Source organism: Miniopterus schreibersii, assembly GCF_964146895.1.
Source record: "Miniopterus schreibersii genome assembly, chromosome: 1".
Taxonomy (NCBI): Eukaryota; Metazoa; Chordata; class Mammalia; order Chiroptera; family Miniopteridae; genus Miniopterus; species Miniopterus schreibersii.
The window spans coordinates 149,450,072-149,475,016 of NC_138101.1; the positions used below are offsets into that span (position 1 = coordinate 149,450,072).

The following is a 24,945-nucleotide window of genomic DNA, read 5'->3' on the forward strand; positions in this document are numbered from 1 at the left end:
CCGATTCCTGGTTGGCCAATAATTATAGCTAACATTTATTGTGCACTCACTGTACAATAGGCTTTTAAAATCCTTACAACTCAAAGAAGTGGGTAATTATTATAACTCCCATTTTGCAGAGGAGGAAACATATGCTTTAATCACTGTGTTATACTATGAAGTGCTACGGTAGAGCAGAGTTAGAGTATGTAATTCAGTTCTAGGGGACCACGAAAATTTTCCAGAGGAGTTTGTGCTCGAATTTAATCTGAGTGAAAGAGCAATTAGCCAGTTATAAAGGTGAGAAGAGTATAGAATTTTGGTCTCACCTCTCCCCCTACTGTATCCCTAGAACCTATAACCGTTCCTTGTCCACTGTCAGCACTCAGTAAATATTTGTTGAATAAGTGCAGGTAGAACAGCATTTGCAAAGACACAGGGGCATAGGGAGCGTGAGATATTCAGAAAACTGAAATTAGTTTACTTTGATAGGAGCATGGACTGTGTGATAAAACAGCAGGAGCTTATGGTAGAAGAAATAAGCAGAGGTCAGATCATACTCTGTTTTTATGAAAGGCCTATGGGGTACTTATTTTGGCACCACATATACTAAAAATTGATGAGCTACAGAGGAGATGATCTTGGAGCCTGGGAAAGGACAGAATGCAATTGTGTGAATAGTTCCATATATTTTTTAACTCGATGGATCAAAATGTTTAAAGTTGTTTGAATGCTTGAATATTCTTTGGGTTTCTGTGAAGATAAAATATTTTTGAATGCAAATGTGAGTTATTAAGACTCTTGCTTACAAGGAAAAAAAATGCATTCAAGGGATATGTTCTGGAATACAAAGGTGGGTATATCAGCCTTTACTGTGTAATAAACCCTTTCGAAATGTAGTGGCTTAAAGCAACAACCCTTTGGACTTCATTCAGCTTGATAGTGCTTTTACTTGTCTTGGCTGGACTCATTCACACATCTGCTCTCAGCTGCTGGTCAGTGAGGCCGTGCTGCTTCTGGGCTGGCTCGTTGTCAGCCGGATGGTGGGGCGGCTGGGCCACGTGCCTCTCCTCATGCACCAGGCTAGCCCAGGCTTGTTCACATGGAGGTCTCAGGCTTCCAAGAACAGCAAAAGGACAAACTCCAATGTACACATGCTTTTCACGTCTTTCTGTGTGTCACATTTGCTGCACATTCCACTGGCCAAAACATCTCAGATTCAAGAAGTGGAGAGATGGATTTCACCTTTTCATGGGAGGAGCTCTAAAGCCACATTGCAAGGGGATGGAAACAGGGAGGGGGATTTGTGGCCATTCTGCAGTCTAAGATTGTGGATATAGCTAGGTTTCAGGAATGGACAGAAACCTAAATGTTGTTAGGTCTGCCCCTGTCACTTGCCTTGCTGCCTTGTTGCTTATCTGTTTCAGTCTTCTTTATCTTCAGACCAGCTTCCTCTACTTCTCTGGTCTCCATGGTAAAAAAACCCCACATGACTGCTGATAGCTTCTAGGATCATGTGGAACAGATCTAGATACTCCCAAACTGACTGTTTCTTTTCCTACTGGGAAGATTCCCTTGGAGGAGGGAATCCAGAGGGAATCTGGTTAGTTTGTTAGTAAGGTACTCACACCTGGATCTATGAACTGTGCTGGCATGGGTGGGTTGGGTGTTTTGGAAGATGGAGGATGTGAATCTGGGATCTGTGAGCTATATTGCTATAACCTTGTGATAGTGGGGTAGGGGGATTGAGAAGGAGGTCAGGGGGCAGTGCCCCCCAAAAGTGGTAGAGATAGGGAGGGAGGGGTAGCTAGACATACATCTTGTAAAGCTCTATTACACTGACTTTCATAAATAATGTAGAAGCTTCAGGGAACTTAGAGTAGTGACTGGGACCTTGGAGGAAGAGGGGTATAAACTATTTTTACTTAAAACATTTCTAACACGAAATGTGTGTCCCCCCATCCTCCCAGCAACCAGTTCTTCCACTCTCCAGACAACAACTGGGTGCGATTCGATTCGATTCGATTCGATTCGATTCCATTCGATTCCATTCCATTCCATTCCATTCCATTCCATTCCATTCCATTCCATTCCATTCCATTCCATTCCATTCCATTCCATTCCATTCCATTCCATTCAAATACTACCTGGGTTTAGCCATTACATCCCACATATTAAGGACTTAGTCTTACAAGACCACCCCTACTTCAGATGACAGTTGCAAGTCCCAGATTGTCACCTGTATTTCTGACCAATCAGCTATAAATTTGGGGGTTCCCACATCCCCCTCCTCAGGTTCAATAATTTGCTAGTGATTCACAGAACTCAGGAAGTTTCCTTACTTACAATTACCGGTTTATTATTAAAAATAAAAGCACAGAGTATTCCAAAATGCTTCAAAGAGCTAAAATTCCAGCTGTAGAAATGAGTAAAATATCCTCTCAAAATAAGTGGAAGAAAAGACTCCTGAAGTGAAGAGGGAAAGTGAGCAGAGCTGCCATCTGAGGCGCAGGCTCTCAGGACAGGGGCTGATGTTGCAGGTTGCTGTTGGTCCAGTAGCAGAGAGCTTCTTATCTACCTTGCAGAGCAGCCAGGGCCCATCCTTACTGGTATCTCTTGGACATGATCATCACCTTTTCTCCCCTTCTCTCCTACCACTTTCCTTTAGACAACATTAGTGTCTCTTGTTCCATGTGTTTACACTGTATAAAGTGGTTGTGTTTTGTAACAAATAACCTTACCAGTTGGGCACATCTCCTGGTTTAGGTTAGTTTCTGTTCCATTAAAAATTATTTACCCTTCCTTTGAAACCTTCTGCCAACAGTTTGCTAAACCATCATCTGGCATTTCTATATTTGCGTCCAGGAGTGTGTTTATGAAACATCATTTCCAGTGTTGCTTCTATTTTCATTTTGGAATACTCTGTGCTTTTATTTTTAATAATAAACTGGTAATTATAAGTAAGGAAATTTCCTGAGTTCTGTATGTAAGGAAATTTCCTTAGTCTCTTGTTGAACACAGTATTTATAACATTTATAATTTGGGGGAGTGTCAAAGTGACTACATGTAGGTACTTAACAAGGAATTAAATCTAGAGAAAGAGATTGCGATCAGACATTTTTTTTCCAAAGGACAAGTGTTCTCCTTTTGGAGTAGACTGGATCGCCCCCTGAACTTGAATATTCCATTTGACACGTGTTATGTCTCATTTTTTCTTTTTCTTGTACCAAGTTCATATTTACTTTCCTTTGCAAAAATTCTAGGAATTACACAACCAGGACTATTTCTTCAATAAGGTTAGTAAATTAGAAATAGAAAATCAAGGCAAAGAAAAGGAGAATGAAAACACATCAACTGTTCCTTATTTAATGTAATTGTTTTGTTTAATTTTTACTGAGATTCTTAGAAGCCAAGGTAAAAAGGGAAACATAGTAAGCTACACAGGTCTTGTGATCAGAGTAGAAATCATTCCAATTCTTCTGATGGATTCCTTACAGCACACAAAGCACAATGAAATGGACTAACCTCTCCAGTGGCCTGAAAACAAGTGCAGATGTTTTGTGTGACTTTCTTACAATGACGTTCAGTAGATGCTCTGGGTATAGCATTTGAGCACAACTCAATGAAATCAAATTATTTCTCATGTAACAATCCTCTTAATACTCTCTACCATTTCTTGACCCTAAAGACTTTTCCCGCTTCTTGTCAAGTCTTTGTGAATTGAATGTTGCACACAGAGAACTCTTTTTTCCATACAAATGTGTACAAGCTGTGGATTTGGTTGACTTAGATCATGATTCATGATCATGATTTTAGATTATGTTTCATGGGAGTTATTTTTCTCTCTTTGGTTTGGGTTCATTTCTGTACAATTGAAGTCATATTGGGAAAATTAACAGGTGTTAATTTTAACATTACTGATTATGCTGTTGGAAAGTTGTAGTTAATTATCTAATGCTCCCTCTCCTTTACCTTCTCCCTTCTCCCGGAGATTCCAGATTGGTTAACAGTCAGATTTCCTGTAGTTAGGACCTCGAGGTGGGGACAGGATTGTGCTGCTCAAAACTCTGTGTGAAAAGCCCTCCCTCGGGGTTGGGAGTGTCTCTCTGACCATGGGAGGGGACTTGCAGTTACAGGACACACTTGCCAAACCACAGAGATTGCAGGCCTGCCGCCCATCCATTATTATCATCATTATTTAACATTTTTCAAAGGTCAGAGCCAAAATAAATGGTCTGTCAGCCAAGGGAGTGACACCAGCCTTTACCACAGACGTTGGAGGCCCCTTTGGTATTTAGTAGCAGTGACTTGGGTCATAGTCTTGTCTGATTCCATTAATCAGGCCAGGGTTCTGCCTCTTGCTGTCTTCCCACAACCTTTTTTTTTTTTTTTTTTCATTCTCTCTACCCTCCTCCCCTCATCCCAATAATAGTTACCTTGGTATGTGTTTGCTGCCCTTTCTATCTTTTTTTTTTTTTTTTTTAATTTAAGCAATGAAAGGGATTTAATTAATTGTGCTAATGAGAGAAAAGTATGCAGGGAAGGCTTTTTGGGGCTCCTGAATTTTGGGTTCCTGTTCCAACCCCATCACTTTGCTCTCTTTGGGGATAAAGAATAGTATTGTTGTCAAAAGCATAGAGCCAAGACTCTGAATTCAAATCCTGCCTCTGCCACTTACTAGTTGAATGATCTTGGGCAATTTACTTGACCTCTCTATGCTTCAGTTTCTTTATTATACAATGCATTTAGTAATAAAAACCTCCCTCGTGGAATAGAAATTTGTAGTACATGAAAAGTGCTTAGAACAGTGTCTGTTCAATGTGTTAGCTGCTATTATTATGATCAGGCTGCAGAAATCATGCCAAAATGTCAGCCTTATATTGAGGTCACTCTGGGTTGTGGTTTTTTAGGAGGGAGGTGTTTGGGATTGTATTTGGAGATGGATAATGGGAAAGCCCCCAAACTTCAAAACATCCAGCGAGGTTTTGTTTTGTTTTGTTTTGTTTTTAACCTGGGGACAGAATGAAGTTGGGATGACTCAGAAATGTTGGCATCCTAGGGCTCATGGTCAACTTCATTATTTATTCTAACAGAAGGGATGTTCAGTTCAGGATTGCATATATGTATTCTGCTCAGCTTACCAGGGCCAGTGTCTAGGCCCAGCCTCTGTTTCTGGAGGCAGGGGGACAAGGTAGCCTGGTGGACTTTGGAGCCACACCTACCTGGCTTTGTATCATAGCTTAGGTTAGTTTACTGACCTTCTGGAGCCTCAATTTCCTTCTCTACGAAGTAGCAATTGTAATTCTGACATTTCAGGGTTATTTTGCAGACTGAATAAGATAGCGCATATAAAATACCCAGCATAGTCTGGCTTTAGAAGACATTTAACATTTGTTAGCTTCCTTCCCTTCTGATTCTTCCCTGTCTTCTTAATTTACTAAGAAAGTCTCAGTGCAAGAAATCACTTAGAAGAGTGCTTTCAAATTTAATGTGCATACAGATCGCTGGGGTCTCTGGTTAAGCTACAGATTCTGATTGAGCAGGTCTGGAGTGGGGCCTGGGTCAGTCTTCAGGTGACACCTGTGCTGTGTCTGAGCCCTCACTTAGTGTAGCACACAGTGTACTATATTCTTTCCTCCCTTTAAATCTCATTATTGCCTGTTAGATTCATGCTAATATTTTAGTAGTCTTACCACACACATCTGTACATGCAGGATCATCAGTTGGAGAAATATCAAAGGTTGTATGTTATCAGGTACCTAAGAAGGTTCCCCCTCCTCACCCAGAGAGGGCAGCGCTCTAGAAGAAGCTGATCACAGGTATTTTCTCAGATCCCCATACCTGGAATCCCAAACTATTTCACAAACAATATTGTCTTCTTGCCTTTTTGATGGCCTCCTCTCAGAATCTGGGGCCCTCCAGAACTCAGACTGTAAGTCAGTTAGGTTAGGGAAGTGGTCTTTGTTCCTCTCTTTAGAGTTTGGAGGAAGCTGACCCAAAGATTGTGTTCTGACCTCACTAAGCATTTTAGATATTTGTAAACCCACATGTGCCAATTACCAGCCTTCTCCAGGTCCATTACATTATGTTCTCTTCAGTGTATACAGGTGGAGCTGTCCACTTTTGTTCCATGTGTTTTTCATGGTACACATTTGTGAGTGCTTAATGCATACTCTTTGATGATTCCACATTTTAGGAGTTTTTTTGTTTGTTTGTTTGTTTGTTTTTTAAGATTTACTTTTGAGAATTCTCTTCACTGTTGTTTCTTTGTAGTTTCTGATTTTTTAAATATTTGAACTCCTTTTTTCTTTCCTGCATTACTTACGGGAACTTTTCAGCCTGAGCCAGCAGGGTCAGTTGCATCTCTTGTGCTCAGTTTGGGAACTGGCTGTGGTTGCCCTCGAGCACCTTTCCCTGAACTGAAAGATGCAAAATCACAATCTCTGAGCTACTGCTCTTGGTTAGAGCTGTGGAAAAGAAAGAATAGCCCCCTTCTTCCTTTTTCCATGAAAGCAGGTGTACTTTTTTTTAAACCTTAAAACACTCCAAAGTATCTTCGAGTTAGAGCTTGGTCATCAGCCATGTTACCAGACAAAGCAAGTCTGAATCCAGTCTCTTTTAGGCTTCACTTGCTGCTATTTTATGAAGAGTTTCTCCTACCTGGCTGGACTCTACCTAGTAGGTGTGCCAATTTGGGGAAGAATTTGAAAACAGCCCCAGGTGAAAATTCAGGCATTTAAAAAGTTAGGGTGGAGGAGGATTGCAGGGAAAGAAAATATTTGAGGTAAAGAAAAGTTAGCAGAGCCATTAACATTTTCTCCTAATCTAGATATATCAGTCAGGGTCATAACAGAAAATAGACGACTCACTCAATAATAAAGGACAATTTACTGTACAGGGACTATTTACAAAAGCATAGGGATAGGGAAACCCAGGACTAGTTATATCTGAGTTGTTATTGTTCTTGGGCCTTAAAGTGACCTTCCAGGGAGGGAACCTGACCCCATGGTCCCTCCCAACTCCGGTCCCCACTCCCTGGCAGAGTTCCCTGGAGGCAGAGTGCATAGGAGCCTCTCCACGTAGCCTATGCTGGGTTGTCTCCTGAGGCAGCAGGTTGGAGGTGGGCGGACAGCAGATCTAGAGGGGCAAGTCACACACCAGTGTTACACTTTCTTTTGAACGACTTGTTCACCTGAAGACAATATCAATATTGTGAACTCCCTGAGGAAAGACACTGGCCTGTCCACTTGTCTTTAGGACACTATTTAAATAATTGTTGAATGAATGAATGAATGGGGATGTTCGTTTCCTTCCTTTCTCTTGACTTACATTTAGGGTGGCCAACAATAGCTGGGTGATGCTGTCTTGGTTAGAGTCTGTGTTCTCAATAGCAAGGCTTACCTTAGGAAGAGATTAACATTTTCTATCTAGGTAATTGTTCTACTTTTGACAATATCATTAGTAAATCCGCTAAACAAAGATACAGTTTACTGTATTAATAGCTTGAGCCTTTTTGTATTACTATTGTTTTTAAAAAATAAACATTCAGGTTTAGCTAGGCAATGCATTCATGAATCTTTAGTCCTTCTTAGTGACTATGAAATCTAGCCCTGTAATTTCTCCTCTTACTAGAGCCCCACTGGCCAGCAGTGGGTAAGCTGTTTAATTTGGGAGCCCACTTGACTTTTGGTTCTTTCCCAGGTGGCTTCAAGAGAAGAACCACACAAAAGGACTAAATTAGCCTCATAGCTGTCGTCAGGAGCTTTAAAAGAAGGTCTATGAATAATGCCAGGTTTCTCCTAACTGTCCAGAGGGCAGAAGTCAAAATAGAAATGAGTTTATTGGCTATAAACTTTGAAAAAGTTTCTTATGCAGTCAAATTATCTTTCTTAATGATTCTCAGACATTAGTATTTTGCAGGAAGGGATAGAGCTAAATGTTACAAGTGAGTAGTTTGGAGGTTCTTGAAGCACTCAGGCGTAAGAGTAGAAGAAAATACATTGGTGGGAAGGGAGTGAATCCCTTCTTGGTTAGTGAATCCCTCCGTTCCTGTTCTTGCTTGAGGGTTTTCAGGTTGTGTGTGGGGTGTGTGTGTGTGTGTGTGTGTGTGTGTGTGTGTGTGTGTTGGGGAGATAAGAGAAGTGGGTGCCTCTCAGAATCCCTCTGGCATCAGGGAAGATCATATTCTCTGCTAAATAGAATTGGGTCCTGGAATTTGATTCTCTCTGTCCTTGAAGGTAGCTTCCAGTAGGCTTTTTTCCACTTTTGTTAATGTGTTTTTGACAGCCCCTTCTTATTCTCATGAACTCTTGATATTTTACATAATTTAAGTTTGTGTGGAGTGTTGATTTAGTGCCTTTGCAAATTACTCTGCCTGATTATAACTCTTGGGAGACATTTCAGGGTTCTATTTCCAGTGTCCCCAAAGACAGAAAAGACATGGCAGGCTCACATGTCTCCCTCACATCATCCAGAATGACATGCATTCTCCACTCCCATTTATACCCCTGCTATTGAGATTCCTCCATCAGTAGTTCTCTGAGTTCAGGCGGTGCCAGCTCTGGCTAAGGCAATGGGCTTAGCTCTGATTTTTGCTCATTGTCAGAAGCATGTAAGTTTTTCCTTCAACATGATTTGAGATAAAAATAACACACTTTTGTTTGTAGTTTCTTCCTGTCTCATGACCATTTAAGATTTTACCTTCTGCTCTTAGTATGGGTGCAAAGGGCTAGGACCACTTGGGAAGCCAGCCTGTGGGCCCACAGTTGAAGTTTATACTGCAAAATTGTTTTATTTGGCTGACAGAGATCCCACCCCCAACCCCATTTAGACTGAAATGCTTTAAATGGAGCGCACACTCTCCTGATTGCCTCAGGGCCCATTCCCATTGTTGAATTGGCTCTCCAAGGGGCATCAGAATCTGTTAAGTTCTCTTTCCTTGAACACTTTAAAAAATGGTCCTGCTTCTTGTGGTGATCGGGTCATAAGTTACATAAATGCCTAATTACTATGTTGTACACCTGAAACTAATATAACATTGTATGTCAACTATAATTGAAAAATTAAAAAAATTTTTTAAAATAGAAAATAATAATGTGACCCCTCCAAAAATAAAAAAATTAAAAAATGGTCCTGTATTCTACGATAATTATACCTGTTTTTACATTTGGCTGGGGACTTAGCTACTTGCTGTGTAAATCAAATGATTCCTTGTTCATTATGTAAAAATAATAAAACTGACAATTGTATAGAGCTTTAGAGTTTATGAAGTATTTGTACTTAATTCATTGGATTATTACAATAATCCTGTGGGTAGGGAGGTGGGTATTTTTCTTTATATTATGGATGAGAGGTAATATAGCCTGGTGATTAAGAATATGGACTCTGGAGTTAGACAACTTGAATTTGAATTTGAGCTTTAGTACTTCCTAGCCTAGTCTCAGCTTATAAACCCACTCAGTTTTCTCATCTGTAAAATGAGGTGGTACCTATTTTATAGGGTCATTATGAGAAGTATAGTTCATGTAAAACAATTAGAACAGTACCTGGCTTATAGTTAGCGCTCAGTAAGTCTTACCTGATAAAACTATTATTATTAATAATAGTATGTGAAGAAATGTAAACTTGAAAAAAATCAAGCAGTGTATCTAAGATAACACAGCTAATTGGACTTTAACCATTTGGAAGCTTCTGGTACTGGTTTCTTTCCTCTCTATTTACTACTCAATTCCTCATTTTTCCAGGAGGAATAGAAAATGAGTCATCCATTCTTTCAACTTCCATATTTTCATTTTCTTTTTGTTTCCTTACACTTGGAACCCGCGGGTATTCTCTGTCAAGTGATGAGCTCTATCTGTCAGAATTCACCCGAGAGGTAGCAGCAAGGCATAGGGATGTCCACAGCCCTGCAGGTGGTGAACTCTCCTTGACACAGAAATGTTGGGGACTTCTGGGGTCCCTCTGAATTCTGTCTACATAGATAGTCTGGAGAAATTAACATCCTATTTCTATTAAAATATGCAGTTATTGCCACACATCAGGAGATTTAAAAAAACAGTGAGCATATATACTTCTTGATGCTTTAGTGTCTTTTTCTCTTAAGACAGAGAATACTTAAGTTTTGGTGGTCTCATCTGTCATTTCACATCCCTTTGAAGTAGTGGAAAAAAGGTAATATTATCCCCATTTGGTGGGGGGCGAGGAGTGGGAGTAGGGGATGGGGGAGAAGTAATTGAAGTATAGTGTGAAAAGAACACAGCTTTGGATCAGGCAGATGGGGTTCAGTTTCTGGCTCCTCCATTTTCTGTTATGTATTCTAGTTGCACTTCTCTCATCTGTATAATGAGGGTAAGAAGAGGGTTGTTCAGAGGCTTAAGGAGATAATGCTCACAAAAGATAAGGAACATGTAAGTGTGACTGTTGCTGTGGCTGTGTGGGGGTGTGGGGTGGCCTTTCACACTGGCCCCAAGTCACCGTTAGGTGGGAGCCCAGGCCTTGTCATTCCTCACTGAATGCTGCATGGCCTTCTTCACCGGGCTGGTTTCTTTACATTTTAAAATCCAATTATTTTCACCTTTTGATTACTAATTTATTTTTAACGTGCCTATTATAGAAAGGCCACTGACTCTGCGTGCTCATTTGGCCACGTGCAATGCCCATTATGTCAAAATCCCAAATTTACCTTGTGTCACAAGGCAAAGTTAATGTTAGCGAGTCCACATGACCAACAGGGAATATAACACAGAATCTGTCAGATGGTGTTCAGGCAGCTTTTCTCAGAAAGTGAAAGCAGCAGGTGTTTATTGAATTACTGTGTGCTTGGCATTGTGTGAAGTAGGGGGTACAACAGAAACACCTACTTTGTCTCTTATAAGACTGACAGTGTTTTGGGGAAAACTGACGTGCCTGTAGAATGATAATAAACGCTATGTGATTTAGTCATGTTCATTAAGTGGGCTCAGACCTGGGCGCCGCTTGGGCTCTCAGACTGGTGGATCAGGAGACAGGAGCACCCACACTTAAAGCATGGTTTGATAAGTAAGAATCAGGTTTATACAGGGTCCACAGGAGAGGTTATGTGGGGTGTGTACATTTGGATGGTGATGTGGGCTCCAGGGGAGGTGATGCTTGAGTTGATCCTGATGACCAGTGGGGCATGCTGGACAGAGGAGTATTGAGCGAGAAGGGCAGAAAATCACACTTTTAAAGGCACTGAGAGGTGAGAGCCTGGGGATGGCGAAAAACAACATTTGCTCAGTATCCCTGATGGCCTGAACTTTGGGTTTATGGGGTTAGTGGTGAGAGAGCAGGCTGGAGAAGTGAGCAAGGGATAAGTCATTCAAGATGTTGTGTGCCATGCTGAGAAGTCTGAGCACCAAGGCATTGGCAACCAAGCAGGCAAGAGATGATTATAACAGTGTTTCAGAGTGACCACTCTAGGAGGATCTTCCAGCAAAACGTGAGAACTAGAGCCTGAGTCAAGTCTTAGAAGAAAGGAAAAATGAATGAATGCATGAATGAATGAATAGTAGAGTGAGTAAATAGATGTACTCACTCTAAGTGTTGTAGGAGTTCAGAAAAAGGGGATGCCATAGTGAACACTCTATAATGGAGGAGGATTTGAGGGGCCAGCCCATGACTTGCCTATAGTAGTAGATAGCCAATAAACTGGGTACCAAATGGCAATACGATTGATATGAAACAGGTGATGTGTGAAAGGTCAAGGAGACAAATCTAATTGGAAAAGGGTGGCATACATGTGCACACTGGTTGTACATTTTTGGAAGACTTTGAAATGCCAGGTTAAGGAGTTTGAACTTATTTAATTAATCAATAGGAAGTCACTGAAGATTCTTAAACAGATATTTTGACATTTTCAGTTTGGATTAGAAATGTATTCATATTTTGGGTCTCCTCATCTTGGTTGAAGATGTGTCTGGTGAGATGCCACTAGTTCTGATTCTTACATTTAATGGAAATGCCACAGACAGCATGAATTTGGACTGGGAAATAAAGTCAGATGACCCCACTTTGGCTGTAAGGAGATTGTGGATTAATCCACTGTCAGGAGACAAAGGCACTGAGGCAGAAATGAATCAGTGCCCATATGAGGGTTTTGGTGATACCAGTCTAGGGAGGGATGGAACAAATAGAAAGATGGGAGAAACTGCTTGCCCTGTGGAGTCCTTAGGGGTAGAAAATACACAGTAGGCACAATCATTCTCTCTTCTATCTTATAGCAGGCATTAACCTATCTTGGTGTGTTTTCTTATCGAGCTCAATGGCTCAATGGAGTTTTTGTTAACACAGTGCTCCAGGCAACTACTATCAATTGTTCACAGTTGACACTGGAATTCAAACCTGTCATGTCTGGAGTAAGAAATAAATGAAATGCCCTGGCTGGTGTGGCTCAGTTGGTTGGACATCTACCCGTGTACTGAGAGGTTGCTGGTTCAATTCTCGGTCTGGGCACATGCCTGGGTTGCAGCCTCGATCCCCAGTAGGAGGCATGTAGGAGGCAGCTGATGGACGTTTCTCTCCCTCTCCCTTCCTCTCTGTCTAAAATCAATAACAAAAAAATATTTGAAAAAATGGAAATGAATGAGAAATAGATTATGATTGTACTCATGGTGCAAATCAATTTTTACTTTTCCAGGTGGAACTTGCGGAAATCTGCACCAAGAGTGAGCGATACATTGGCACCGAAGGAGGAGGGATGGACCAGTCCATATCATTTCTTGCAGAAGAAGGAAAAGTAGGTGCCATTGAGCTATTTGGAGACACCAGCTAGAGGAAGTTCACAGAGAGGGAGGTTATTAGATCCCCAGCTTGGTTTGGGGCAGCCTATTCTATTAGACTCTATTGTAGGACGGTCTTTCTCAACTCCTTTGCAATTCAAGGCTACCACCGGTTCACCTATTCTGTTTCATGTTGATCACGTCTCCCTTAAGCTTCCAGAATCATACCCCAAGTCTGTTTTTATCTTGTGTATAGGTTTTTTTTCTCTTTCTAATTCACTGTTAGGATGAGATTTCTCAACTCCCTAGTTGTTGAGATCTCTTTTCCCTCTTTTGTCCCAAATCACTTCATCTCATGGCATTTTCATAATCTCTCGTTGGTTTTAAACCCAAATGTTAGTTTTCTTACCACATATATTCACAACCCCTCTTTTTATAATTTACTCTTTGGTATCATTTTTCTCTGTCAACATTTTTGGGGCTTTAGCGGTGGGGAAAAGAATGTTGACAGTAAGCCAGGAACGAATTCCTTAGCTGGATACCACTTCCCCTTGGCTATCAACTCCCTTCGGCAGAGCAGAGGTTGAGGTGTTGGTCATAAACTGCCCATTTCCAAAGTAGAAGCAGGCATTTCTTTAAAATCTTTTTTTAGTTTTTCATCAAATTCCTATAGGCTTGGCTGTTTTCCCAGAATACCTGGATTTCTTCTTCTTAAGAATATTTGTTGTTAATTCCCCTAAGTCAAAGACATGAGGCATGAGGAAATTTGGTTTAATGCTAAGAAAATACTCTGGGTGTTTTGGATGAGACCTTACAAGCAGACTGATGGCAAGAGTCCTGATGTTAATGTAAGTTAGAGGTAGAATTTGAACAAAGTGCCAACTCTTTGGGCTTGCAAAGCACTTCACAGCATGACCCCTGCTCTCCCCTTCTTACCTACCGTTTCACCACACATGACCCCTCACACTCTAAGATGCAGCTAACTTTTAATTCCTGAAGCTCTATTAACACCTCATGGTGTTTTCCACCTCTAAACTTGCCTATGCTCTTCCCTCTTCTTGACTTCCTATTTGGGTAAAGAGACCCTCTGCCTGTGCTACTGTTGCTCATCCTTTAAGACTCAGTCCAGGCTTCTCTTTCTTCAGTGGAGCCTACACTAGGCTATATCTGATCAGGTGCTTCAAGGGTGTGTCGCATAGCACTCTGCACTTTGCTACCATTGTGACACAGTCTGGAAAGGTACCCGTCTACTTGACTGCCTTTCCCACTATGTTGTAAGCTCTATGAGGGCAGGGAAAGTGTCTGTCTTGTTCACGGTTGTATCTCCAATGGCTAGTACAGCAACTGGAAGTCAATAAATCATATTTGAATGAATGAATGAATGCATTTTTAGGAAAAAAAATTTTCCTAAGATAAGTAAGTGCATAAATGGTTAAAAATTGTCTGTATTTTTTTTCTAATAGGCCAAGTTGATAGAATTCAGTCCTCTGAGAGCAACTGATGTGAAACTCCCAAGTGGAGCAGTGTTTGTGATTGCCAACAGTTGTGTGGAAATGAATAAGGCAGCAACCTCCCATTTCAACATCAGGGTGATGGAGTGCCGGCTGGCTGCAAAGGTATGAACTTGGCAAACTAGTGAAACCTGAAGTAAGCTTTCTCGTGTTCTTTTTCTCTTTGTTCCCTATTTGTCTTTTTGCCTAAAATTTAGGGAAACATTCTGACTGCAGCAACATTCTAACTGAAGGTCTTTGGGCACAGAGCAATCTAATTCCAAACTCAGGAGGTAGTAAGCCTATAGGTGTGCCCCGCAACCTCTAGCTATTGGGAAGTTATATGAACTTCACAGTTGAGCCTTCTAGGGTGGCACTGGGGAAAATAGGACAGCTTATATATTTGAATTGCAGCCCATGGGCTAGGTATACGGGTGGGAGAAAGATAGTTGCAAGTGATTGATGGTAAGTGGCCATAGCTGATCTTGTTTCCTCAACAAACACGATGGCAGCCTCAACCCTTGGCGCTCATACACGCAGCATTTTGTACTGGGCCTTCACTGGGCACTCTAAAAATATAGGCTTGGTGTAGCCCTCCTGGTGCCCAGAAGACTTCTACATGTCTACTAGGGAAACACAAACCAGAAGGGAGTCTGGCAGTTCTTTGTTGCACAGTTTAGAAGATCTTTGCCAGTCAAGCCTTAAATCTGCTTAGGAAGTATTCATTGGATACCTGTTGAAATACAAAAGGATACAGAGCATAAAAATGGAGTGAGTAAAGGGTTAAAGTTAAGGGGATAAGAAATCCCTTTGTAAATTATATAAATGTCTAATGACTATGCTGTACACCTGAAACTACTATAAAATAATATTGAGTGCTAACTGTGGTTGAAAAATGAAAAAAGGAGAAAAAAAAGAAATAGGAGATGGTTAGTATGTGATCAGGTGGTTTGTAACCAGGTGCTCCAAACAGTGACACAGAAATGAAACGTCATGGAGAATCCAGAAAAGTTCATAATATAACTAGAAAGTCGGAGAGAACTGAGGCTGAAAGCTGGAGTGGAATCTGGGTCAGGGGCTGCACTGTGCTTTCTCTCAATCATTCCTCAAATAGCGGTTTTTCACTTCGCTGGAATAAAGTAAGAAGCCCTGTCACTGCCTGGAGAGCCCTGCAGGGCCCGAGCCTGTGCTCCCCTCTTTCCCTCAGCGTCCTGCACTCGATTGCTCTCTAGCTGTGAGTGACTTTGCCCATCACCAAACGCTCTTCCCCCAGCCTCTTGAAGCCTCAGCCCGTGTCCCTCAGGGAAGCCTTTCTCGACTTCCCTATTCCCAAACTAAATTAGGGCTCCTTTCCTATTTCACGTCTCAACAATGATACTGTCGCAATTGTTTCATGTCTGTCTCCTCTTTCCGATTTGATTTTACCTGAGAACCAAGAGTGTGTCTGTCTTATATTCCTAATGCCTGGCATAGTGCTTAAGCTGAAGGAGGCACAGGGTAAACATTTGTTAAATAAATGAGCGACTACTGTCTGTGTACCTGCCCTGTAACATTAATTTTGCTCAGTTTCACAGTATTTTCCAAGGGCATATTGTGTGCCCAGAGCTGGGCCAGCTGCCATGGAGATGTGTAGGGTTAGTTTTCCCTTTTAACTGATTTACCCCTCCACCCTCACTCCCACCCACTGATGTTGTGAGGTCGAAAAAATAAGAGCTTTTTTTTTTTTTTCTGGAAAATTTTGGGGTTAAACCTTTTCTTAAAAAAAAAAAAATTATGATTTAAATTTCAAAAACTTGGAATTTACTCATTCAGCAAATTTCTAAAAATTATGTAAAAGAAATGTTTTAATATTAAATGTTCACAGTATTTAATTAGTCTATATATGAGAAGAAATAGTTCAGTCAACTTTTCAATATCAAGGCTTCAGTGTTAGTGGCCATTTTTTTTTTCTTTTTTTCCATTTAGGAGAAGCTCTTTCAGGAGATGGAAGAAATTAGTGTCTTATTTGTTTCAGGGCTTATTCTTGTTGACTTTTTATTTTGAGGTTGATGAGTAAGTGTTGCCTTCCTGAGGAGACCTCAGACATACACAACATTGTTTTCAAAGTTTTATCACGAAATTAGATACCCCCGACGAGATCCATACATGAGCTAAAACAAGGATGAGACATGAAATGGATTCATGCTGTGACTAGTCTCTTCCAAAGATTCAGGAAGAAAGTGAGAAATACAATTTTGATGCTGAAACTCTGTAGTGAAAGTTGTCTGGATGTGGCTGGGGGGTGGGGGGATGCCTTTTGGGAGTTAACTATAAAAAGCACATCTCTTTTGAAAGCAGTAGCTGGAAATCTTAATTCACTGCAGAACCTCCTGTTCTTGAGGATGCTTTCTGAATTTAACTATACAACTCCATAAGTGTTTTAGGGGCACTTTGGTCAGCAAAATTGGCATCTGATTTTTTATTTGCCACATACTCCTCATAGTTGGTATAGATAAAATATATTGTTTTAAATACTCTGAATTTTTTCTTTTTTAAAATATGGAAGAAAGAAAAGTGACTTTAAGATGGAGAATGTTTTCTAAATCATGTTGCTGCAGATCACTAGAGTCCAAGGGTATTTATAAAAGGGAAATAAAGATAAAATTGCGGATGGGCTATACACATGTAGCTCTTGATGTTAAGATTATGTTTTTGCCTAGGAATATGGGCTAGAATTCTGCTAAGCATGTTGTCCTTACACTATGGTTCCATTTTTCCATTTTCAGTAACATGTGAATGAATATAATTTTTTTTTTTAAATAGTCTCATAGAATCAGGAAATAAACTTTTATGTTAAAAAGGTAAAGAAGCTTGTCTTAATCTGCACAAACTTTCTGTTTTCAGACAATAAAATGAAGTGTCAGTGGAGAAATTACTAATCAGGATAGTTTTGAAAATGAGACTGATTAGGTGAAGCTCCACATGCCAAAATTATAATGAATAACTTTTTTCTTCTCCTGTCTCTCTAAACCCCTGTTTTGAAAATGGGTACCTTTTTGTTTAAAAAAAATACGTTTTTTATTGATTTCAGAGAAGAGAGGAAGAAGGGAGAGGGAGAGAGAGAGACAGAAACATCAATGATGAGAGAGTCGTTGATCAGCTGCCTCGTGCATGTCCCCTACTGGGGATTGAGCCTGTAACCCAGGGATATGCCCAGTCCAGGAATTGAACCGTGACCTCCTGGTTCATAGGTCGACACTCAACCACTGAGCCATGCTGGCCGGGCAAATACCTTTTGTATCTTAGTACAGGGAAGTACACTAAATCAATGAAGATGATTTTTCTTTGTTTTGCTTTAATGTTGATAGTTTCTACTATTCTTTTTTAAAAAATTATTTAAGTTTAGTTAATATATAATATTATATTAGTTATTTTAGTCTCAGGTGTGCAATAAAGTGATTTGACATTTTTATACCTTGCAATGTGATCACCCCACTAATTCTAGTCATCACCTCTCACCATGTCAACTTATCACAAGATTATTGACCACATTCCCCTTCCCCCTTTTCAGCCATCCCCCTACTCCCTCCCTTCTGATAACCATCCCTTTGGTCTCTGGTTTCTGTTCTTAAGATTTCTTTCTCTTTCTCTCTCTCCTTCCTCCTCCTCTCTTTCCAGCAGCTTCCAAAAACTAATTGATGTAGATTCATTAAAACTCAGAGTCTTGTAGAGCAATTTGAGCTAAAATTAAAAACATTTCAAGGCAAACTCAATAGAGATTTATAATTATTACTTGCGTAAATGATACTTTTAAGTGAAGCACATTTTTATGTTCTTAAATTAACAAAGTGGCCAGAAATCTTTACTGAGCACAAAACTTTTCATATTTTACATGTATTCAGTGGCTTAAAATTTTCCAGAAATGTTTTATGTCTATAAAAGAGAGTGTCCCTTAATTATATTGAGGGATAAAATGTGTGATGCCAATAATAAATATTATGGGAAATCAAAAAGGGAAGGGAAACTTTACTATTGCTTTTTGTATACCCTGTGCTCCTTGTGGCAACACGTGAAGCAATGAAGGAGAGAGTTTCATGTGGTCCTTTGACACTTCAGGGAAAATTTACAGCATGATTCTTTTCAGAGCCTGTTTGGTCAGGGGCCACCACACACTCAGTGTTTGAGCTCCTGCCACTTAGTGGTCAATATGGAACTTATTCTCTGTGTGGTGATAGAGTAAGGAGAAGTGGGCATAATATTCTCAGGGCTTTGGCACTTTCCTTGAATTTGAGTGAGGAAAAACCAAATGCCCAAGAATGTGGCCGGTTTCACTGGGACTGTTGATTCAGTTAAGCACCCTCTGCCAAGACTGCAGTGTGGAGTATTCCTAGAGTGGTCAGTCCAAGCTGCAGGGCGGAGGACACACATACTGGGGAATAGGGTCGATGTGTATAGTGGAACCAGCTTGTGGCAGGGTCTCCAGTGCTGTGCTAAGGTTCACACAAGGTTGGTCCTGGAAGCAGAGGGAGCCACTAATGTCCTTAGCCAGGTATTTTAGAAATATTCATCTGGAAGCAGTGTCTTTGCCTTGGTTAAAGAGAAGTGGGTCTTAAAGTATCAGTGAGAATGGGATAAAAAGGGATGGATAAGACCCTCCCTACTAAAGGATCAGGTATAAGGCTCTCTGATTGGGTTTCTGTCTTCCTTTTGGCATAAACACCATTATTTGGAGGAAGTTTCCCTGACCACCCTCCCCACTTCCATTGAGTTAAATGCCCTTTTATATGCTCTTACCACATCCTGTAATTTTTTGTTATAGCAGCTTATCACACTTGGATTAAATTCTTCTCTGTGTGATTATTAAACATCTATCTCCTTGGATAGACTGAGCTCCTTGAGGTGCCATGAGTGCCTTATTTACTGCTGTCTGCTGAGGGCCTGCAAAGTAGTAGCTGCTCAGTGACACTCATTGCATGCAGATGTGCCTGAGTGAAGGCAAAGTGTTGACTCAGTAGGGCTGCAGTTTTAAGCTGAGATGATGGATGGACAGCATAGGGCTGCCACGGATAGGCCTGGATAAGATAGGATGGAAGGTGACTGGAAAGTGGGAGGCGATGAAGTTTCTTCATGGAATTTTCTTCTAAGTGGTTAGAAATCTGAGCTTGGAATGCATCTCTCAGCTAGGGCTATAGCCTTCAGATATATTTGTTTTGAGATAATAGTTGAAACCAAGAGCTTAGTTCACATTGCTGAGGGAAAGAATGTGGCAAGAGAAGATCAGAAGGCCAGGGGTTGATATTGGAAGACAACTTCAATTAAATAATTACAGGAGAAAATTTAGTCATGGATGAAGATGGTATTAGGACTAGAGAGGTGAGAGGGAAGCCAGGAAAATTCATTGCTACAGACACCAATAAAACAGAATATGAAGAAGGTAGATAATGAGGAGTTCCAGAAGGCACTGATTCTTTAAGGAATAAAAGGACTGAGAAAACTCCAGTGGCTTTAGAAGTGGTTTTGGAGATAAGGAAGGATCTCTGGGAGGCCATACTCAATAGTTAGAGTGGCTGCTGAGGGCCAGGAAGCAGTGACTGGGCCACAGTGAGGGAGAGGGAGAAATAAAGAGTAGTAGCTTTAGGAATAAGGAATTTTAAGACAGGAAATATCTGTATATGTTTGAAGGCATAGGAAAAAGTGTCAGGTGGGAGAGAACCAGCTAGAGAGGGTGGGGAATGTGGAGAGGGAAATAAGCTTGACCCTCACATACTACCTCTTTCTGGCCAGGCAAGGTGCTAGGTGTTTTTATTATCTTTAAAAAAAATTTTTATTGCTGACCCTATTACAGATGTCCCCCATTTCCCCATCTTTGCTCCATTCCACCCAGCCCCACCTCCCTGGCCTTCACCACATTGTTGTTTATGTCCGTGGGCTATGCATACATGCATATTTGTTCTTCCATTCCCATCCCCTCTGAGATCTGTCTGTCTGTTCTGTATCCATGCCTCTGTTCCTGTTTTGTTCGTCATTTTATTTTGTTCATTATATTCCACATATATTTGAGATCATATGATATTTGTCTTTCTCTGACTGGCTTATTGCTCTTAGCACAATAATTTCCAGGTCCATCCATGCTGTTGTAAAGAGTAAGAGATCCTTCTTCTTTACAGCTGCATAGTATTCCATGGTGTAAATGTACCATAGCTGTTTTATCTACTCATCCACTGATGGCACTTGGGCTGTTTCCAGATCTTGGCTATTGTAAATAACACTGCCATGAACATTGGGGTGCCTATATTCTTTCTGATTGGTGTTTTGGGATTCTTAGGATATATTCTGAGAAGTAGGATCACGGGGTCAAATAACAGTTCCATTTTTAATTTTTTGAAGTACCTCCATAATGTTTTCCACAGTGGCTGCACCAGTCTGCATTCCCACCAACAGTGCACTAGGGTTCCCTTTTTCTCCACATCCTTGCCAGCAATTGTTTGTTGATTTTTTGATGGTAGCCATACTGACCGGTGTGAGGTGATACCTTATAGTTTTAATTTGCATCTCTCTGATTAGTGACATTGAGCATTTTTTCATATACCTATTTGCCATTTGTACATGCTCTTTGGAGAAGTGTCTATTCAGGTCCTTTGCCCATTTTTAAATTGGACTAATTGTCTTCCTAGTGTTGAGTTGTATAAGTTCTTAATATATTTTGGAAATTAATCCCTTACCAGATAGATGTATCATTGGTGAATATGTTCTCCCAGACAGTGGGTTCCCTTTTCATTTTGTTGATGGTATCTTTTACTGTGCAGGAGCTTTTTATTTTGATGTAGTCCCATTTGTTTACTTTTTCCTTTGTTTCCCTTGCCCTAGGAGATGTATTGGCAAAACTGTTGCTACATGAAATGTCTGAGATTTTACTGCCTATGTTTTCTTCTAGGATTTTTATAGTTTCACAGCTTACATTTAAGTTTTTTATCCATTTTGAGTTTATTCTTGTGTATGGTGTAAGTTGGTGGCCCAGTTTTCATTTTTTGCATGTACCTGTCCAATTTTCCCAACACCATTTATTGAGGAGACTGTCTTTACTCCATTGTATGCTCTTGCCTCCTTTGTCAAATATTAATTGACCATAAAGGTGTAGGTTGATTTCTGGCCTCTCTGTTCTGATCCATTGATATATATGCCTGTTCTTGTACAAGTAGCAGGCTGTTTTGATTACAGTGTCTTTGTAGTATAGTTTGGTATCTGATATTATGATCCCTCAAACGTTGTTCTTCTTTCTCAAGATTGCTGAGGCTATTTGGGATCTTTTTTTGGTTCCATATAAATTTTTGGAATATTTGTTCTAGATCTGTGAAATATGCCATTGGTATTTTAATAGGAATTGCGTTGAATCTATAGATTGCTTTGGGTAGTATGGACATTTTAATGATGTTAATTTTTCTAACTCATTCACATGATATATGCTTCCACTTGTTTGTATCTTCGTCTATTTCTTTCTTCAATGTCCTATAGTTTTCCTAGGACAGGTCCTTTACCTCCTTGGTTAAGTTTATTCCTAGGTACCTTTTTTTTTCTTGCAATGGTAAATGGGATTGTTTTCTTAGTTTCTCTTTCTGAGAGTTCACTTTTGGTATATAAAAATGAACCAATTTCTGATATTAATTTTATATCCTGCTACTTTACTAAATTCATTTATGAAATCTAGTAGTTTTTTTGGTGGAGTCTTTAGGGTTTTCTGTGTACAATATCATGTCTTCTGGGAACAATGACAGTTTTACTTCCTCCTTTCCAATTCAGATGCCTTTTACTTCTTCTTGTCTGATCACTATGGCTAGTTTTTTCAGTACAATGTTGAATAAGAGTGGTGAAAGCAGGGTTATATTTTCTTATTGGATCAATTGCTTTAGTATCATGTAGTGTCCCTCTTTGTCTCTTATTGTGGCTTTTGTTTTGAAGTCTATTTTTGTCAGATACAAGTATTGCTACCCAAACTTTTTTTTGTTTCTATTTACGTAGAATATTTTTTCCATCCCTTCACTTTCAGCCTGTGTGAATCTTTTGTTCTGAGGTGGGTCTCTTGTAGACAGCATATTTATGGGTCATGTTTTCTTATCTATTCAGCTACACTATGTCTTTTGATTGGAGCATTTAATCCATTTACATCTAAGGTTATTATTGATAGGTACTTATTTATTGCCATTTTAATTCTTTATGCCTATGTTCCTCTCTCTCTCTATTTCTTCTTCTTATAGCAGTCCCTTTAACATTTCTTGCAATGTTGATTTGGTAATAACCTTGGCCTGCCTCTCATGGGAACAGGGTCCGGCCCCCCTCATGTCTCCACTGTTCCTACCAGTCTCGAGGTGGCCTCCTCTGCCAGTCCTTGGTTAGAAGTCTCCTCTTCAGATAATCTTCAGTTGGTAATTCAAGGTGATTATTCCCCAATTTAATTTTATTTCCAGTTTGGTTCAGGTAGGATGTGCACGCAAGATCCACCTACTCCTCTGCCATCTTAAAGTTTTTCTGTTTTTATTATCTTATTTAATCTTATAAAGTAGCCATTAAGTGTCCCACTTTACCTGAGAATTTTCTGCCAAGGTATGTTGTAACTTGTTTTAAGTAAGTACAGAAGTCCTGGTCTTTCTTTGTCTCTCCTCTTTCCATTGTGCCCCTTATAAGTTAGACGTGAATAAAATCCAGAGCATGATGCGTGGGGATGCTACAGGTGGGCTCTGCTGAGGGTGCAGTGAGGAGATCCATTATGCACAGTTGTGTAGATTTCTTCAGATAGACTCTGTTGCCTGCAAACTAATACAGAGAACATTGGCAGTGGGGTGATTAACATTGGGGAAGCTCAATGTGGTGAATGATGTTTATGAGTGGATCATGGACATGGACGTCACTGGAGGCTGGCTTTATGTAGCTGGAAGGAGGTGATGGGAAGATGGAAAAACACACACATATGCACAATAAAAATAGCTAAGTATGATTCCATTTATTTCAAACTCTATGTAGGTATGCATAAAGTATGCATAAAGAAATGTATAATAGGATGGTTATCAAAATTGGCAGTTTGTGGTTATCTCATTGGGTGGTTACAGATGATGTATTTTAGGGTATTTTTTTTGTACTTTGAACTCTGTTTTTTGCAGTTTTAAAAAAAGCATGTGTGAATTGTAAAACTTGAAACAACAACACAGCTACTTTTGTTGTATGGAAAACAACTTGTTCAATGAATTGTTTTTAGAGGTAACTCAGAAGGAGATTAGAAATTTTATCTTTTGCTGATCTGGCGAGGAGCCGATTTGGTACTTTTCCCATTGATTTGTTAATACTGCTAAATGCAATGAGAAAGTCAGAGAGGGGTGGATTTGACAGACAGGCTCCTGAATTAAGGCCCATATCTTATCACTCTCCTGTTGAACTCTCTTCCTGGAAGTCCCACTTAGGGCTTTTTCTTCTAATTGCAGGAGAGTGCATAATTTGCACCTGGGACAACCTGGTAGTACTAGTGAGCTATTTCCCTTTGGAAGCAGCTCTCAATCAATGATTGATGAGAGTTAGTGGGTAAATATCCCAGCTTTCTTTCCCAGGGGTAAACATCTGAGGTTTATACATACAGGTCCTGGAGGGCCCAGTACGTCTTGCCTCACCTGGCTGTGTCAGTGTACCTCATTTTGGCTTCTCTTCCTGTCTTACTTTCCACTCCTCTACCAGTGCTTCTTGGTTTCACTGACCCCCCAAATTCTTGTCTCAGTGTCTTCTTCCAAGAGAAACCAATTTAAGATAGGGCCTAGTACTATTTATCTGCCTCTTTCCATGACTGGACAAAGCACTCATTACCTGCTTTCTTGTCCACAGTACAGAACAGGCTCAGGAACCTCCTGGAAGTGGTATCTGATACGAACACTTAATTTTTGCAGTGGTGAAAAGAAAATGGTGAATGTTGACAACTGCTTTTTCTTATTTTCCCACCCTGCTGCTGAGTAAGGAACTTGTGACAAAATGACCCATAGCCCTGACTCATAGACCTGCTTTGTAAATGCTCTGAAGTAGGCCAGTCACCAGGGCCGTAAGTGGCAAATTCCCTCACAAAGTTCTGTCTTTGAGCAACAGTGATCTTACCCACCCATTTCCCTCATTTGCAAGTCGTCTTTCTGTTTCCCGAGCCAGATTTCAAAGGGCTTAAGCGGCTTTTCTGTTTTGCTCCCACAATGTAGTGCACGTACTTCGTGGCTCAGGGCTGTGCAGCTGTCGTGGAGGGCTTGTGGTAGGTTTCATTCCTAACTGAAGTACACACCAAATTGGCTGTGTGGACCCTCCAGCTGAGGGCTGAGTGAACCCAACAGCAAGCTGTTGGAGTGGATGTGAACCTCTGTGTGTTAGTGCCTCTGTCTTTGGGAGAAGGGCACACAGGAAGGCTGCCTCCGACAACAGCCTTGTAGGCACCAGGCATCCCTTGCAGACTTTCTCCTTACATATCCTTGGGCTAATTTCCTGGGATGTAGTGCCTGAGGCAGTGTGACTTGTTCAAGGGGGAGGCCAGAGATGGGAACTTGGAGATCATTGTTGACTGACAGGTTCTTAGGAAGAACCCACTCTCATACTCGGGGGCCACTCTGATGTTTTTCCTCCCCCTCCTCCTTCATCGTCTCTGCATCTTCGTCGTCTTATTTGAAGGAACCCATTTATCAAAGTGTTTTTAAATCACTGGATATTTACTTCTAACACCAATCTTAGTTTATTCTTCAGAAATCATT

General features: G+C 40.5%; 1 protein-coding gene across 8 annotated transcripts in view; it reads left to right on the forward strand.

Annotated features, from left to right (window-relative positions):
* Window positions 1-24,945, forward strand: part of GALK2 (galactokinase 2) — a 123,529-nt gene that overhangs the window by 60,412 nt on the left and 38,172 nt on the right. For all 8 annotated transcript variants that reach the window (XM_081139036.1, XM_081139040.1, XM_081139035.1 and 5 more), the window contains 2 exons: window positions 12,635-12,733; window positions 14,180-14,332. In XM_081139036.1, the coding sequence (XP_080995162.1) occupies window positions 12,635-12,733; window positions 14,180-14,332 (252 nt within the window). The remainder of the gene's footprint in view (window positions 1-12,634; window positions 12,734-14,179; window positions 14,333-24,945) is intronic.